This window comes from Cynara cardunculus (assembly GCF_001531365.2).
Source record: "Cynara cardunculus var. scolymus isolate 2C chromosome LG 2, CcrdV1, whole genome shotgun sequence".
Taxonomy (NCBI): domain Eukaryota; kingdom Viridiplantae; phylum Streptophyta; class Magnoliopsida; order Asterales; family Asteraceae; genus Cynara; species Cynara cardunculus.
This window is the reverse complement of record NC_037529.1, coordinates 62,157,669-62,174,970: the sequence shown is the minus strand read 5'-3', so window position 1 is coordinate 62,174,970 and position 17,302 is coordinate 62,157,669. Positions and strand designations below refer to the sequence as shown.

Below are 17,302 nucleotides of genomic sequence, written 5' to 3'. Positions count from 1 at the left end.
CATAAAAAATAATAACTTTTAAATAATTGATTTGATATTAACATTAATATATTATTTTTTCAAATTTTTATGATATTTTCTAATTTATATTATATTCAAAAATAAAATCATTATTGCTTTCTTAAAAACACATAAAATCGTATTATAACATCGACAGAGACAAATAATGAAATAGAACATTAAAATCGATATGTGTCTCGCTGCATTGCACGAGTACTCTTCTAGTATATATATATATATATATATATATATACATATATTAAAATAAGAACCAAGAGGTAATTAGGTACATCATGAGAATTACATATTGGTTAATTGTGGTTGAATTTGAGATATCTCACCTTGATTAGATATTGAAAGATTGAAATAAAGATATGTGCATAAAAAAATGATGAAATTTATTGTGTCAACTCAAGAGGCTTGATTTATAAGCTTATCGTATTTGCATGACTCTCTTTTACAGAACAAATCTTATTATATAAAAACAAATTGTGTTTACAATCATCAATATATATATACATATTAATCTTTATATATATATATATATATATATATATGTATGTATGTATGTATGTATGTATGTATGTATGTAAGATCCACAAGAAATGATATGGAACTCTAAGAATTAAATATTCTATATTTATAGCATTGAGATTTGTATCTTACAGGAGAGATGAAAGATTGACATTTGATGGTAGGTATCTGATAGGAGGTTGAAGTGTCTTTATTTTAACTCATGGAGTTGGATTTGCTTGGCTAATCTTATTGTCGGCTCATGTTGGCTAACCCTCCAAACTTATATGGCTGGTTCATTTTGGCCAACGCTCTATTTGCAAAAACGTTATCTATATAAAAAAATCAATATATCTTTATATATGAAAAAGTAAGTTCCAAAAGAAATGATGATGACACCCTAAGAATTGAGTATTATATATTTCTTGCATTGAGCTTGAGTTTGAGTATCCCACGTTGATGTATAGATGAAAGATTGACAATTGACGGTAGATATATGAGATGAGGCTGAAGTATATTTGTTTTAACTCATGGGGTTGTTTTTCTTGGCTAATCCTATAAACTCATATTGTTAGTTTATGTTGGCTAACCCTCCAAACTTATGGGGTTGGTTCATTGTGGCAAACCCAATGAACCAACCCTTTATCAGCAAAAAAAATAATCTTTATAAAAAAATCAAATATCTATATCTTTATATTATATATATATATATATATATATATATATATATATATATATATATGAAAGGAAAATCTTGGGATAATGAGGTGGCATCATGAGAATTGAGTATTATCAAATAGTGAATTGTACTTGAGTTTTAGTTATCTCATATTGGTGAATAGTTGAAAGATTTGAACAAGATGAAATGTATAAGATAGTGGATTGGATGTCTTTAGTGTCAAATAACCGGGTTTGCCTCATAAGGTTGTCTTATTTTGAATGACCGTCTTTGGAATTTATAACCATTGTTGGAAACCAAACCAACAAAATGGTAAAAATTATAGTGCAAAATTAATTATATTATATTATTACATCTTTATATATATAAAAGTAAAACCTTGGGGTGATGAGGTGACACCATGAGAATTATAAAAATAAAACTTTGGGTATTGAGGTGACACCATGAGAATTGAGTATTCTCAAATGGTGAATTGTTGTTGAGTGTTAGTTGTTCCAATTTGATGAAGAGTTGAAATATTAGAACAAAGTAAAGTGTATAAGAAAGGTGGATTGAGTGTCTTTGTGTCAAATAATGAGATTTGCCTTATAGGGTTGTTTTATTTTGGATGACCGTCTTTGAAATCTATACCATGGTTGGAATCAAAACCAACTAAATGGTAAAAATCATTGTGCAAATATAAAAGTGAAACAAAGGATGATGATTTGACAACATCAGATAGTTATTTATTTGTCTTCTTGGTGTTAATAGGGGTGCACAAAAAACCGTCAACCCGCGAAACCCGCGCAACCCAACCCGCTAACAACCCAATTAAACCTAACCCGCCAAACCGCCCACCCGTCAAACCGTTAACCGCCAATTAGGAGGGTTGAAATTGGCTCAACCCGTCCAAACCGCCGCTAATATATAATTTTTATAAAATTATATATATATATATATATATATAATATGTGTGTGTGTGTGTGTGTGTTTTTATTATGCATATATATTAATAATGTATAATTTTTATTGATATTATGTTTGTATTTCACTTTAGCTAAACGTATAGGTTACCAAAAGAGATTCACGATCAAATAATAATGACAAATAATCTAATTAATAAGAGAATTATTGAAATCTTTTTTGCAGCAACAACAAATTGATATGTCGGAGAATATGAATGATACTAATAGATATTTTGTTGATGAATCCATCAATCTAAATACCCTGTCATTTGATGTTGTACTTTAGTGGAAATAAAATGTTTAGTTATAACATTTCGTTACAACATAATTAGATCTTATAGGATGCCTAAAATGTCTAAGCGTCCTAATATGATTCTTTATAGGACGAAACAAGAAAAATGTCATATCTAAAAGAGTTACAATATGTTTATAGGATGATTTTGGACGTCATAACAAATTATATGACGCTTTTAAAATAAAGTATCATATTAGTTATTTTATACGACTCGACTTGAAATATGTATATGAATATAAGTGTCATATAAATAGATGAGTTTTAGGGACACTTCTCAAAATATTTATATAAAAAAACTAATACGACATTTTATTTAAAGATCATTCTAAAACACTTGTTGAAGCGTCCGAAAACGTCATGTAAACCTATTGTAACCTTTTTAGATAGAACGATTTATAATATGGTCTATGAACTTAAGTTTTATGAATTATTTCATTCGTCAAATTTAAGTATCTACTAACCCGCCAACCCAACCCAACTCAACCCGCTCAACCCACAAGGGTTGAGTTGGGTTATACTTTTGAATGGGTTGGATTGGGTTGAGATTTTTTCAAACTGCCACAATTGGGTTAAGTTGTAAAAATGTTGTAAACCGCCCAACCCAACCCGCGTGCACCCCTAGGTGTTACTGCTATCAAGATTTGATGCACCTCTTTAATTACAATTCAAATATAATAAAATGTTACGATAAGTGTAACTGATATATGGTTCATTGACCACACTTGATATTAATTGTATTTTTCTATGAGAGAAAATCCATTATCTTAGATTGGTGAACGGGTGATATGGGTTCTTCATGCATCGCCTTTGAACTTCCACTATTGTTGCTATAACTTACGCACTCATTTAATTTTCACTTGAAATATTATAGAACGTTTTTTTCTTCATAACTTCAAATGAGATTTCAATTAAATTTGTTATAAAATTAAAATTGTGATTTTATAACCTTAGATGAGATTTCAGTTAAAATTGTGACTTATAATTAAACAAACTACTAACATTAATCAAACATTTATAAATTACTTTGCAATATCGTTGTTGTTGTGAACAACTCCTCTTAAAATTTTAATGTTAATAAGTAGTTACCACACACATTTGCCTAAATCTTTTAGAGGAGAACTTCAAATTTTTAGTCTATAACATTCCTTTTGAAGATGATATTATCGTTACCACACAACACGTAGTTGGAACACTATTCTTTATATATTTAAAAGGAAAATCAAGGATGACGACTTGACAACATGAAATTTGAATAATCCTCAAATTTTGAAATATGGTTAAGTTTCATCATCCCACATTGATTGTGGAATTAGAAGATGAAAGTTTTGAAGTTGAAATTGAGTAGAAGAAAGAATGGTTGCTGCAACATTTCGAATCCCAGTTACAGAAAGGCTGATGATGGACTTATATCACTTCCGGATCAGTTGCTGTAACCGGCTACTAGAGCCCAATTACGTTTGCCCATATCTAATTAAGGGCCCATTTACCAAACGCTTATCGGTAAATTTAACACTATCATTTACTTACCAGATAAGATTTTAGTCCATTAAAACGATATCCACCCGGTAAACGCTTATCGTGGTAAGAGTCAATCGCTCTCACTTATCGGGTAAGACTTTGCTTTTATCGGGTAAGATTTTTAGTCCTTACCATATTTATCCGGTAAAGTAATGAGATTTGATGGTCACTTACCCGAGTAAACGTTTGGTAAACAGCACCTTAAATCAACCTAAAAGTCCATCTTTTTCAATCAAATGGATCTGAACCATAATAATCAACTCTCAAGAAAAAAAATGGAAATTTGCAAGCAAAAACAACCAACATATCCAGAATATCTAATGTAATAAACACATTTTGACCCAGATCCAACACATAAAACAATACTCAACTCTTCACTTGATCTTCTTCTTTGGCCTCAGCTGCAACATCACAAATGTTCAATCACCCAATTAATATATCAAAAGAAGTTTTACATAAAAAAGGAAATTAAGAAGATAATAAACCTGATTGCTGTGGCCACACTTCTTTTTCCGGCAGTTTACAGCCCTCGGGTGCAAACGAGCATAGCACCTGAACAATTTAACCACAACCCTCAGCTACAAATGAGGTCCAGAAAGCATTATGCAATTAGGATGACTAACTATAAAATGTTCATAAACAACAATAAAAAAATATTAACAATTACTTAAATAAAAGATGATTTCTTAGGATGTGTTTTTGCATAGACCAATACTGGATAGGCGACCGAGGTAGGCAGGTGAAAACTTAGCGGCCAGTTTGGGGTTTCAAATTGGAATAGGTAATTTAGTAAATTTAACACTCTTGTCCCATATCTATGACTTTTGTCACACCTATCCACTCAGGTTGCTACGTCCTGCTCTAATCCGCGCTAAGCATTGTCCAGTCCCACTCCCACATATACCAAACGCACACATCGGAAACAAATGAACATATGAACAGTATAAACAGCTGAAAATAGTATATTCCAGGGATGATCAGCTATAAAACAAAAAGAAGTGGACTATTTATAACGGAATGAATTGTCCTAGACACAATATAGAAGGAATGTTGATACAATTTCATTATAGTAACCAAAAGACTAAAAGCTACTCAGCCCATAAAGAGCTCACAGTAAAATATAGGAGAAATCCATTATAGTAACCAAAAGACCAAAAGCTACTCAGCTCATAATTAGTTCACTTTAAAATATAGGAGACATTTGAAGACAGTTTTCTTGCACAACTCTATTGAAATTTGCATAAAGACACTACTTTTCCAATGGGAGGATCTCGGGAGGTAAATAGAACAAAGAAGAAATCAACTCACTTGCGGCAAATGGTCTTGTCTTGGTTGTATTTCCTAGCCAATGCCATCAAAGAAGGCTCAATGATTCCTCCCCTTAGCCTCAAAACCAAATGGAGAGTGGATTCTGAATCAAAAATAAATATTACAGAATAAGCACCATATTCAAATTAGCAAGCTCATAACAGAATTTTGCAATCACTCAAAAATGCTTAACCTATTCAAGAAGCAGCATAAACTATAATAGCAATGCATATTCAATATTAAATTTGATCAGCCATTTTAGACACAGAGCATTTTGTCCAAACTTATTGGGTATGATTAAAATGAAACCGGTAGAAGTTTGAAAAAGATTACGGCCCCTCAAAGTACAAGTAAATCTAAACATCTTGCAGCATCCCCCTTTGCATAAAAATGATGCTGAAATAGAGCAGCTGGCATTCATTTTGCTCATTTAACATCTAAGTTTTATGGGGACCTCATTCTCAATGAAAATATGAGGATAAATGCAGTTAGATAAACATAAACGGAAGAGTAATGGACTTAAACTAACACGCATAAACTCTAATTCAAAATCAAAAAATTATCTGTCAATGGAATTGGAAAATCTGAACCATGAAGCCAGCAAAAAAGCACTTATACACATAGTTTATCGGCACAAAGTTTTCATTAAGGGCAAATTGCATCAACATGAAAAGAAAGGATGATACAAATTTGTACTGTGGTTTTATACAATTGATCAATCATTATGAATATGTAAAAACAAATCATTCATGAATAAAACCGTCAAACAAAGTACGTTTCATTCAGATTTAATTTACCCTTCTCGTTAAGGTCTATTAGGAAATATAAACAACATGACTTCTACCAGTTCAGAATCTGTAAAATTCACGTAAGTAGAAAACCTTTAAATACTGTGTCTAAATCAAACAATTTTAATGAAAAAGTCGGCATACACAAACCTTTCTGGATGTTATAATCAGCGAGAGTTCGGCCATCTTCAAGCTGCTTGCCGGCAAAGATCAATCTCTGCTGATCCGGTGGAATACCTATAATTTCAGAAACAAATTCACATCCACTCATACAAAAACTAATACCTCGCTTCCAGAGAAACAATAAAAGCATACAAACACATACCTTCCTTATCTTGAATCTTAGCTTTCACATTGTCGATGGTGTCACTGCTCTCAACCTCGAGCGTGATGGTCTTGCCGGTCAAGGTTTTCACGAAGATCTGCATCTTTCCGTCTCAATCGCCGCCGAGTTTTTGTTAATCGTCAGGTTTCTATAACCTGGTTTATAATGAGGGACTTAGGGTTATGTTTTGACTTTTGAGCCCATATTTCTGAAGCCCAAAACTGGAATTCCTGGCCATTTTGATCTAAAACAACCCAATATTTAACAATCTTAAAATTTCACCAAAATCAAACCAACTTTCACCTGATTCCTATTTTGATGAATCAATTTTCAAAATCATTATTTAGGGGTCTCTATCATACTTTTTTTTATTTAAGAGTCTGGTTGACCTGTTAATGCTGATATCATACAGATTTTTTGTCGACTAAGATATTTCACGTCATATTAATTTTTTATTTTAAAACTAATATTTCACGTCATATTTAAAATTGCAAAATAATTATAGAAAAATAATTAAAATTCTTTTTTTTCTTCAAAAATTAATGCAATAAAATTTATTTTTCATTTCAAATCTCATTTTTTTAAAATTCAGATATCAAATTGAAGATTTAAAAAAAATCCAAATTACCACAATAAAAATTGTTTTTTACCAATGCAATAAAAAAATCAATTCAATAGAAAAAAGTTAATTGATACAATAAAAATTAAATATTAAATAACACATTCAAGATTTTTACATTAAACCAATTCGTAACAATATTAAAGTTTAAATCAAATTTCGCAAATCAAACCAAAAGTTTGATAAAGACCCTTAAATTACCTGTTACATGTTCAACAGATCAACCAGACCCTTAAATAAACAAAAAGTTTGATAGAGACCCCTAAATGACGATTTTGAAAGTTGATTCCCTAAAATAGGAATCAGGTGAAAGTTGGTTTCATTTTGGTGCAATTTTCCCTTAAAAGAACTACGAGTAAACTATGATTTTCGTCTATGTGGTTTGGCGTTCATAATGATTTTTGTCCTTTTGGTTTATAAACTGCTTTTTTAGTACCTGGGGTTTTTGAATTATTGTTTTTTCATCTCTCAGACTAACTCTGTTAAAAGAGTCAATTAAATAAGGATTAAACCTCACACACCTGAAATTATGGTTCCTAACAATAAAGTATCAAAAACACTAAGAATCCATTGAAAGGGAAGCTTTTGAAAACCCTAATTGCAGGTAAGAGAGGTTGAATTAGGGTTTGTAGAAATGAGAATTGAGTGATTACGTATTTGCCATATTGGTTTCCCTCTCCGATTAATTTTAGTTTTGCAGCCATGGTTTGTCCACTGCACTCTATAGCAGTTAGATTTAACCCATTTTAAGTTATGTATTTGGGTATGATTTACAAAATCGAGAAGAAGAATAGGGAAGGGGTACGCTGAAGAATGACGACTAGTGAAAAGAGATGTGGGAGATGCCATCGTGGAGTTTATCGACATCGAATCCTAGAGGAGATGGAGGGTTTGGTCAACAGGGGTGTATATTATATTATGTAGTTATTGAAACTATTTACAAGAAAATAAGGGAAATTAATAAAAAAGGTAAAAAACCAAATTACACTAAACTTAATGGGTCTTTTCTAATGTTGTTAGCTTTATGGACAGAAATAGAAGCAACATGAAAACCATAGGGACGAAAAAAGCAGTAAAAGACGATATTACTCTTAACTTAATGGGTTTTTCCGTCATTAACTATATTTGTAAAAATAGCTAATAGACGTTTGGATTATTTATGGGGCATTTCAATTCTACCCTTGATAATGATGTGAATAATATTTAAGAGTTGATGTGATAGAGAGAGAATGTGTGCCTCTGTCGTAATTGTCATTCGGCTAATTATGAAGTGTAATAATAAATAATTACATATTTCTTAAATTGTGTGTGTTTTTTTTATTGTGGATATTTATTTTGGAACGGAGGAAGTAGCCCAGAACAATAATCATGTTAGAAGAATGAGGTTGACATCAAAGTTGACATAAAAACTATCCTTTTATAATGCTAAAGCATGGAAGTTTAGTATAAGAAAACAAATAGCAACAACTATTTGTAACGAGGACTTTGCTCATTTTTTACTAGCCTTGACTGGAGTCTCTAGTTTATTATTAGATTGAAGTATTGATTTTGTCTTTTTTCCCACCAATTGGTCTTTGAGTTAAAGTAATACATTCTTCGTCGTGAATATTGAACGAGGGTAAATCGGCATCTGTCCCTGACGATGAACCAGGACCAGAAGAAAGTGATTGATAAGGACTTTGTCGAGGCAATGCAGTGACATTTGATGAACTCGCGGAATGTTTCAGGAGATGCCAGACATGATCAAACTTAAATCCCTTTTTATATGATATGTCTAGTGTATACAAAGAATGATGTGGCACATTCATAGAGTAGGATTTGTCTAAAAGAATTTTCTTATTATTTTAAGTTTTTAAAATATTAAATAAGTTAAAGACTATAATACCCCTAAATGAAAAATATGTATTTTATTATGAGAAGGCTAATTTGGTAATTTCACTTTTAATTTAATTAGCTTTAACTTTCAATCTACATAACTCCTAGAGACATTTATTATACTTTTTTCATATTTTTACTTTGTGGAAGAGTTATTTCTAAAATCATTTTTCTCAAATTTTTAGATTTTTTAAATATTTATGTTGCTTATATTAATTGTCTTTCGTTAAGTCATAAATGTCTTAGACCTTTCGGTTTTCTATTCTGTTTTTTTATCCACATATATATATTTAACATTTTCTTTCTTTTGTTTTACTGAATCATCCATCAAAGCAAAACATACAAAGACTCATGTGCACATTCTTAAGGTAGGATTTGTCTAAAAAAAATTCTCATTATTTTGAGTTTTTAATATATTAAATAAATTAAAGACTATTATACCCCTAAATGGAAAATATGTATTTCATTATAAAAAGGCTAATTTGGTAATTTCACTTTTAATTTAATTAGATTTAACTTTCAATCTACCTAACTCGTAGAGATATTTATTATACTTTTTTCATTATGGCGGGCATTTCTTATAACTTGAATGACAAATGATCAATGTGGTACAAAGTGCTTCGCCAGAAGTATTACACCTCCACTTCATCTTTCAATATTTTGTCGATCTTCCTTTCACTCTTAACCTCATCATGAAACACTTATCTATGTGCATACACAACCTCTGCCCCAACTTCCTGGACTATAAGATCCGACCTTCTCCCGTGAAGATTCTTTCTCAAATTCGAAATCGGTTCAATCAAGAAGGATGCTCGGTAAGCCCGGATTTATCAAACCCTTCAGATTTCCACAGCCTCTAGGGTCGAATCAGTAAAAGGGTAAAATTGTCACTTTGTGTTTTCGAATTATTTGAATACTACTTGTTGATGATTTTATTAACAACTAACATATCTTCAAATAGACAATCTTCATATCATTAAACAAAATACTAATACTATCGCATAACGCGCGTTACACTATTTATATGTTACAGAAATACTTGACCTTGTGATTTCATCATCATTGACCTTCTAATTTATACGTGTGCATTGATTGTTCAGCTAATACTAGGTTTAAAGTGACAAAATTACATGACAAATCTGCAGCAAACGTTTCATCAGTTAACCGGACAACCATGGACGTCGATTCCTTTGGCTGTCGGACAACTCGCCAATGGACAATGTTCACCGTCTGTACCCCACCAACTCACCCCCTTTTCTTCAACACCCAGACAGAAATACAACAATATCGTCATGAAAGCCACACCCGCATCCAGTGCAGCCGATAAAACGTAATTATACCTCTGCCACCATTTCTTCCGGTACCGGAAAACAAAATAGTTGAATATTATCCCTATTATAATCCATGCATTGTAGTTTACCGGTGTAGCCGGCGGCATGGCACCTGTTGCTCCCAGAATCACCGGAAGGTTTACCAATGGAAGCCAAGATAGTTTAGGAAATGCCTTGTAGAAGAGCCAGATTATGATGGGTCCTAATGCACCTCCAAGAAAGAACCAGTTCATAGAATTGTAGTTTCCTAGACTTCCAAATATCCGTTTTGGACCCACCAAACCCCATATCACCGATGCATCAAAAAAGACTCGATCCCCTGGACATGTCCATGGACTGTTGGATGGCAGGAGTTCGTCTTGGCAGATGTTATCGACTGAATCTAGCAACCATATCGCCACAACCAGGTTGATAGTTCCCGCAAAGATAGTTCCTATAAACTGTTCAAACAAACCCTTCGTTAGTATTTTCATCTAGAAGTCGATATGATGTATAAGAACACATCAATGTAGCATACTTGAACTAAGAACATCGATCTAGGAGGAATCTTCATGTAATGTCCAAGCTTGAAGTCACTCAGGAAGGAAATGGCTTGTGTCATACTCATGTAACCATAAACCTTGAAACATACGTTGGCTATCGGTCTTCCTGGTAAGATAACACCCATAATGTACTCGGTGATTATATTCAGCCCTGGAGTCTGTATACAAAACAAAACTGATTCAAATCTTTGAAAAGTCATATGTTAAAACTGGCTATACAGCTAAATCTGTCTCATGTGCTTACTTGATTTGTTGTAGCAGTGATGATGCTTATTGGAAGGGTGAAGATGAAGGCAATGGCAGAAGCAAAGATAAGCCCCCACCATGGCATCTGGACTTGATCATTTAAGACGGTGCAAAGAATAAGAGAGATCACGAGTGTCACTAGTAGCAACAGATGGAACCACCAGTTGGGTATGTCATTGTATCTCTTCATGAGTCTTGTGTGTATGTCCTCTTTCTCCTTGTACGACGCTCGATATCGATCATAGATTTCTCTGCAATTTATGATTCCAACGTAAATGGTTATCGAAGAAACTTCACTAAATGAACAACTAGATTGTCCTTAAGACAAGCCCGAGCCGGTTATAGGCTTAGATTCGTCAAAGTCGCTACAAAAAAATGGGTCTTTTACGATGTCGTAAACTAAATCTCACCTTCCATAGAAGAATCCAACATGGGTTAGAGTGGATGCAATAGTTGCAAATCCGAACCCATAAGTTAGAGCAAAGAATGTGCTTAGATGGATCCGCCCTTGTTCCTCGTACTTGATCATATCTATCTCAAATTTGTCATTCACAATCGTTGATATGTTATACTTCTGACCCTGAGCCGTAAACAAGTGTGATGAGAATATGGGGAATCTTCGACCACCATACAAGTCCACACCCCAATACGACAATGGCATAACAACGTAGATTATCAATGCGTACCCCAAAAACACATTAACAATGGCAAAGAACGGGCTGATTAGAGGGCTGAATAAGAACGATGCTGCAACGGACCAATCAAGTGTTATGGCTCCAAACCCGAGACCCTTCATGCCCGATCCTAACTGTTGCGCCTTGACTGAACCAGAGAACGCCCAACAGACCCATGAGATGCTCGAGAGCGTTGAAAAGAAGTATCCTGGGACAAGGTACCACGAGAAGCTGCAAATGAGCGCGATTAGAAAGAATTTTGCACGTGTCATACGTTGATCGTCTTTTTCATGCAACGCCCTGCAAATTCAGATAAATGATAAAAGCATTATAATTCCGGTTATATGTTGAAGACGTAAGCACGAATATACCGGTTTTAATGGAATATAGATTCATATTATTATTCACATGTGATTGGGAGTGTACCGAAAAAACACTAGGGACATATTATTATAAAGTATTTAATAGAAATTCTTAAAAACAATTTTTTTATGTATTAAGTAGTGTTTATTGATGCATATTATTTAAAATTTAAGATTACAAGTAAATTATATATAAGTACAGTTGATTAAAGCTCCATGTTTGAATTCATGTAACTAACTACAGATAAACATAATCAAATAGATGATAAACATTTCATTTTAAATATAAAATATAATTATAATAATTATTTAGTTCTAACAAAATACTTAATTATTATCTTTATAAAAAATTATATTAATAAAGCAAAAATAAGAAAAATGAATTAAAAAATCACACAAAAAACAAAAAAAAATTTAAATTGTTAGTTTGATACTAATATCAATTTATATTTTTCAAAATTTTATGATATATTTATATTTATATTTTATTCAAAAATAAAAAAAATTTGTCTTCTCAAAACCACATGAATATGTGTTATAACATATACTGAGACAAAAAAAAAATATTAAAATCAAAATGTATTTCGCTGCATTGCGTGCGTACTTTTCTATTTTTTTAAAGACTAGAAGGGTATTTGTGCAATGCCGTGAGATATATCTTGATTTTAATATTTCATTTTATTCTTTATCTCAGTCGATGTTATAGTATGGTCTTATGTGATTTTAAGAAAACGATGATGTTTTCATTTTTGAATAAAATATAAATATAAAGATATCATAAAACTTTGACAAAAATATATCGATATTAGTATCATATTAACTATTTAAAATTCCTATTTTTGGTATAACTTTTTAATTCAATTATTTCATTATAATTTAATTTAGGTATAATAACGAAGTAATTTATATTTGGTTTAATAATATAATTTTTTTTATAAAAATAATAATTAATTATTTGTTAAAACTCGATAATTATCCTAATTATATTTTATATTTTAAAATAAGATATTTATCCTCTATTTGATTATATTTATCCATAGTTAGTTATACGAATTTAAACATTGAACTTTAATAAATTATATTTATATATATTTTAATTATAATTTTAAATAATATAGTATCAATATATAATATTTTATATATAAAAAAATTAATTTTTAAATTTTTTTATCAAATACTTTATAATATCGTATAGATATTACTATGTAATACATGTTTTAATCATTAATAATAAAGTATTGGAGATTCCTATTCCATACTCCATATTCCATAGTATAGGTATGGACTTGGAGATAGAGTTATATGGTCAACTGGTCACGGATGTAGCCATCATCTATGACTAACTGTAATTGACTTTTGCGTCCATGATTCCGATCATAGCTTGGACTTTAACGCAAAGAGTGGAAATTAATAATGGTTATATTTAGGGGAGTGCTAATGGCACCCCTTTGATGTCAGAATCAGGTCATTTAAGCATTGATAATGTAAAAAGCATGTATTGATTTTAATGTGTGTGAGGAAGAAATTCATGGATAGGGGTGTTAGCCTCTGGGCGAGATGTAAAAATGAGCCATTGATAAGTACGATATTTTTTTTCAATATATTGTTTTTATCATCAGAATTAACATTGAATTCATATAAAACCGTTTTTCCTACTATTTCTGGATGCAAAATCAATCAATATTCATTTCTAAATTAATATTATCTACTAGAACATTTTTATGTACTATCGATAATTTGTTTCATCATCAAAAACATCATATCATATACTTTTAGTACATATAATGACATCATTTGAGGTCATAAAGTCGATTCTTCTGATTCCGAGTGACATTATGCAAATCAATGTAAATAGGTTGGTTTTCCAGTGATCTCATGTTAATGTTTTTTAACATCATTTTAAAATTTTATATTATGTTTTCGAATTTGGGAATGAGAGAAAAGAAAAATAAAAGAAATGAAGAAAAATAATGTTTTTTTTTTCCTATGTTGTTAATAGAAAGAGAGAGGAAGGAAAAATAATTAAATAAAAATAAAATTTGATACAATTTTTTTCCTTTCCTTTTCTTTTCATTTCCCTGAAAAAATATCGAGAACAGAATATTTTTTCTCCTCTATTACTTTCCTCTCTTTCCTACATAAAAGAAGACTCAAGAACATAGGGTTAGGGTTAAAACAAACTTTTCTCGAATCATCGATTATATAAATAAAAAATTTCATGTTGGTGATAATTTGAGATCTTATTATTCTTTTAGAGATAGAATAATACATAAGATTTATACACTCAATATTAGATAATAAAAAACAACTATGAAAAAACAATTATAGTTTTATTATTCTAAATATACATATAAGTTGTACCGTCTTATATGGTTGGTAATTTTTTCGAAAGATGAGGGTTTTGTTAGCTAATAACAAGAAAATCTATCATATTATAATATAAAAATAGAATTCATGCGAGAATGAAATAATCAAAAGAGTCGATGGGAGATATGTTATAGAGAATATATCAAAGTTTTCGAAGCAAGTAGTTTTAGACGTCGGTTTTAGATAGAAAAAAACATAGAAAAACATTAAATAATATTATATAATGAATGACAGATTAATCTCGTTATGTATTTTTTTTCTCTAATATATTTAATTCATATATGTTTGAGTCTTTAATAGTTAATGTAGTACCAAAATATTTTCTTGTCATATTAGATACTAATTTTCTTATGTCTTCTATTTACTAATTTTTTTGAACTACTATTATATATATTAAAGAAATTTGGGCCCGTAATTTTTATGGGACCTGGGCGTACGCCCGGCTCACCCTCCCCCAGGGACGGCCCTGTTTATATTATTTTATAAAAGCATTTATCAACTTATTATAAGTCAAAAAAGTTTAACTTCTTTAAAATTTCTTATCACCGGTTTGACACCGGTATAAGTTGTTTATCCAAACTCTCAAAAATGCTTATTACCGGTGTCATACCGAAATAAGTCAATAAGTTGTTTTTATAAGCAATCATAAACACCCCGTAACGAGCATCACGAATACCTTTATTTTTGTGTGTATGCGAAAGTTGATATGTATATATAGGTTTAAGAAAATTTTACATGATTTATATCTGGTTTTTATTTGGAAATTTATTATGAAGAACACTTTAATGTTTTAATAAGATAGTATATTATGTTTTCAATAGAAGAACACATTGTGAACACAAAGTATATTAAATCTTCTTTTTTAAAAAGGTTTTGGCGTAAACTCGAACAAGAGTTTTTAGAAGTAAGTTTTTCAAAAAGAAACGAAAGAAGATATGTTTTATATATCTATACTATATTATAAAACATTTGACAAAAACTCTTAAAAACCGTTTATTATTCATGAAGTACTGTTTATTGATGCATATTACTTAAAATTCAAGATTACAAATAAAATTGTGCATAAATACACAACTTATTAAAGTTTAATGTTTGAATTCATATAACTAACTGCAGATAAATATAAGTAAATAAAGAATAAAATCTTATTTTAAATATAAAAAATCTAAAATATAATTATGATAGTAATTGATTTTTAACAAAATACTTAATTATTATCTTTATAAAAAACTATATTACTAAACCAAAAAAAATTAAAGAAATACACAAAAAATGTAGAAATTTTAAATAGTTAATTTGGTACTAGTATCAATAATTTTTTCAAATTTTATGATATTTTCATATTTGCATTTTATTAAAAAATAAAAACATTACGTTTTCTCAAAACCACATAAAATCGTACTATAATATCGACTGAGACAAAAAAAAGAAATAAAACAAAATATTAAAATCGAAATATATCTCGTTACATTGTACTGAGTATCCTTCTAGTTTTAATGTAATTTATTTAACTTTTGTGTCATTTTCATCAATAAATATCATTTGTCAAACGAAAATTATGTGATCGTCTTTAAACGAAGAAATTCCATGTAGAGACGACAATTGCTAATCATTTGATAGAATATTCTTTTGAAACTTACAAAAACCGCAATTATTATTTTTTGTGAATTTGTTATAAACATAAAGAATATTTTTAACAGTTATGTTATATTTTCTCTGTTTTATTTTAAATTAAAAGAATTTCTTTCTCTTTCTTTTTTATTATTCTTTATTTTAGAGAAAAGTTTAAGATAAATGTTTGATCATAAATTAGATGTTACTTTTAATATCATAATTACTTGTAATAGTAATTTCCAATATTTTACGTTATGTTATCGAAATAAATTGAACATAAATGTAAAATTAATTGATTTGTAAGGCATGAAATTGCTTTACCGGAAAAGGGACACCTGAACAAGAGTCCCCGGCCACCACATGTGAGCCGGCTCCACCACATATTTCCTCAGCAACCCCGCCCATCCGTATCCTAACACCTGCCGGAACCACCATCAAAATTCTACATTAATTCGCCGGAAAAACTACCATCAAGTTCACCGGAGAGGAACAAGTCATTAGGTTTTATATATATATATATATATATATATATATATATACACACATACACACACATTACCTGGGTAGTAATAATTAGCAACCAGCCGGCCAGAAAAGAAATCTTCCGGTGATAAAAAGCTTTAATGATGGTGACAATGCCGACGGCATAGGCTGATCCATTTCCAAACGCACTTCCAGCATTAGCAAATATTGAAATAAGCACATGCTCCTTCATGTTAAACGGACCTGGGTTCAAGGAAAACGATTTGGTTCCAAATCCCGGCAGCCGGAACTTGGTCTCCGGGAGAATCGCTGCCATGAAGTGACCAATCGGTAACGTGGCCACTATGACTGTGATTTGAGTGACGACCAGTGGTTCAGTTCGGTAAGAAAAAAACTGGTTGATGAAAGAAAGAAGACCACAAGAGAGCAAGCCTAAGAACCACATCCTGAAGGTCCATACCGGCAAGGTTGGGTCATCGGTGTTAGTCACGGTTAGCCGGACTTCTTCAATTGGGGAAAGGTCATCACCATCGCCGGCGGTGGGAGGGTACTTTTCCCGGTCATCAATGGTGCCCATGGTTAGAAAGGAGACAAGAAAATGAATCGGGATAGAGCCATTAGGGTCACTAGTGGCTCATATATATATATATATAATTGATTATGGGTCGTTTTATTTGTCATAAATGCATGTGGTTAGCACAAGTATCTGAGTTGACTTTATGGCTTGTAGTGTCATGATTTTTACGATAACTTAGGATCCATTTTTCACGAGTAAGATGATAACACTTCGCGTACAAAGGAATTCGATGATTATGATTC

At 31.0% G+C, this 17,302-nt stretch overlaps 2 protein-coding genes across 2 annotated transcripts; both read right to left on the bottom strand.

Moving 5' to 3' along the window:
* Positions 1-4,158: 4,158 nt before the first annotated feature.
* Positions 4,159-6,521, bottom strand: LOC112507656 (ubiquitin-60S ribosomal protein L40). Its single transcript, XM_025112314.1, has 5 exons — positions 6,371-6,521; positions 6,196-6,282; positions 5,258-5,360; positions 4,435-4,501; positions 4,159-4,350 (listed from the first exon to the last, which is right to left on the bottom strand). Exons 1-5 carry the CDS (start codon positions 6,471-6,473, stop codon positions 4,324-4,326), a joined length of 387 nt encoding a protein of 128 aa, XP_024968082.1. The 5' UTR covers positions 6,474-6,521; the 3' UTR covers positions 4,159-4,323.
* Positions 6,522-9,815: 3,294 nt separating this feature from the next.
* LOC112507655 (oligopeptide transporter 4) lies at positions 9,816-17,060 on the bottom strand. The gene is made up of 6 exons (XM_025112313.1): positions 16,560-17,060; positions 16,322-16,419; positions 11,394-11,957; positions 10,982-11,234; positions 10,713-10,895; positions 9,816-10,635 (listed from the first exon to the last, which is right to left on the bottom strand). Exons 1-6 carry the CDS (start codon positions 17,058-17,060, stop codon positions 10,021-10,023), a joined length of 2,214 nt encoding a protein of 737 aa, XP_024968081.1. The 3' UTR covers positions 9,816-10,020.
* Positions 17,061-17,302: the final 242 nt, after the last annotated feature.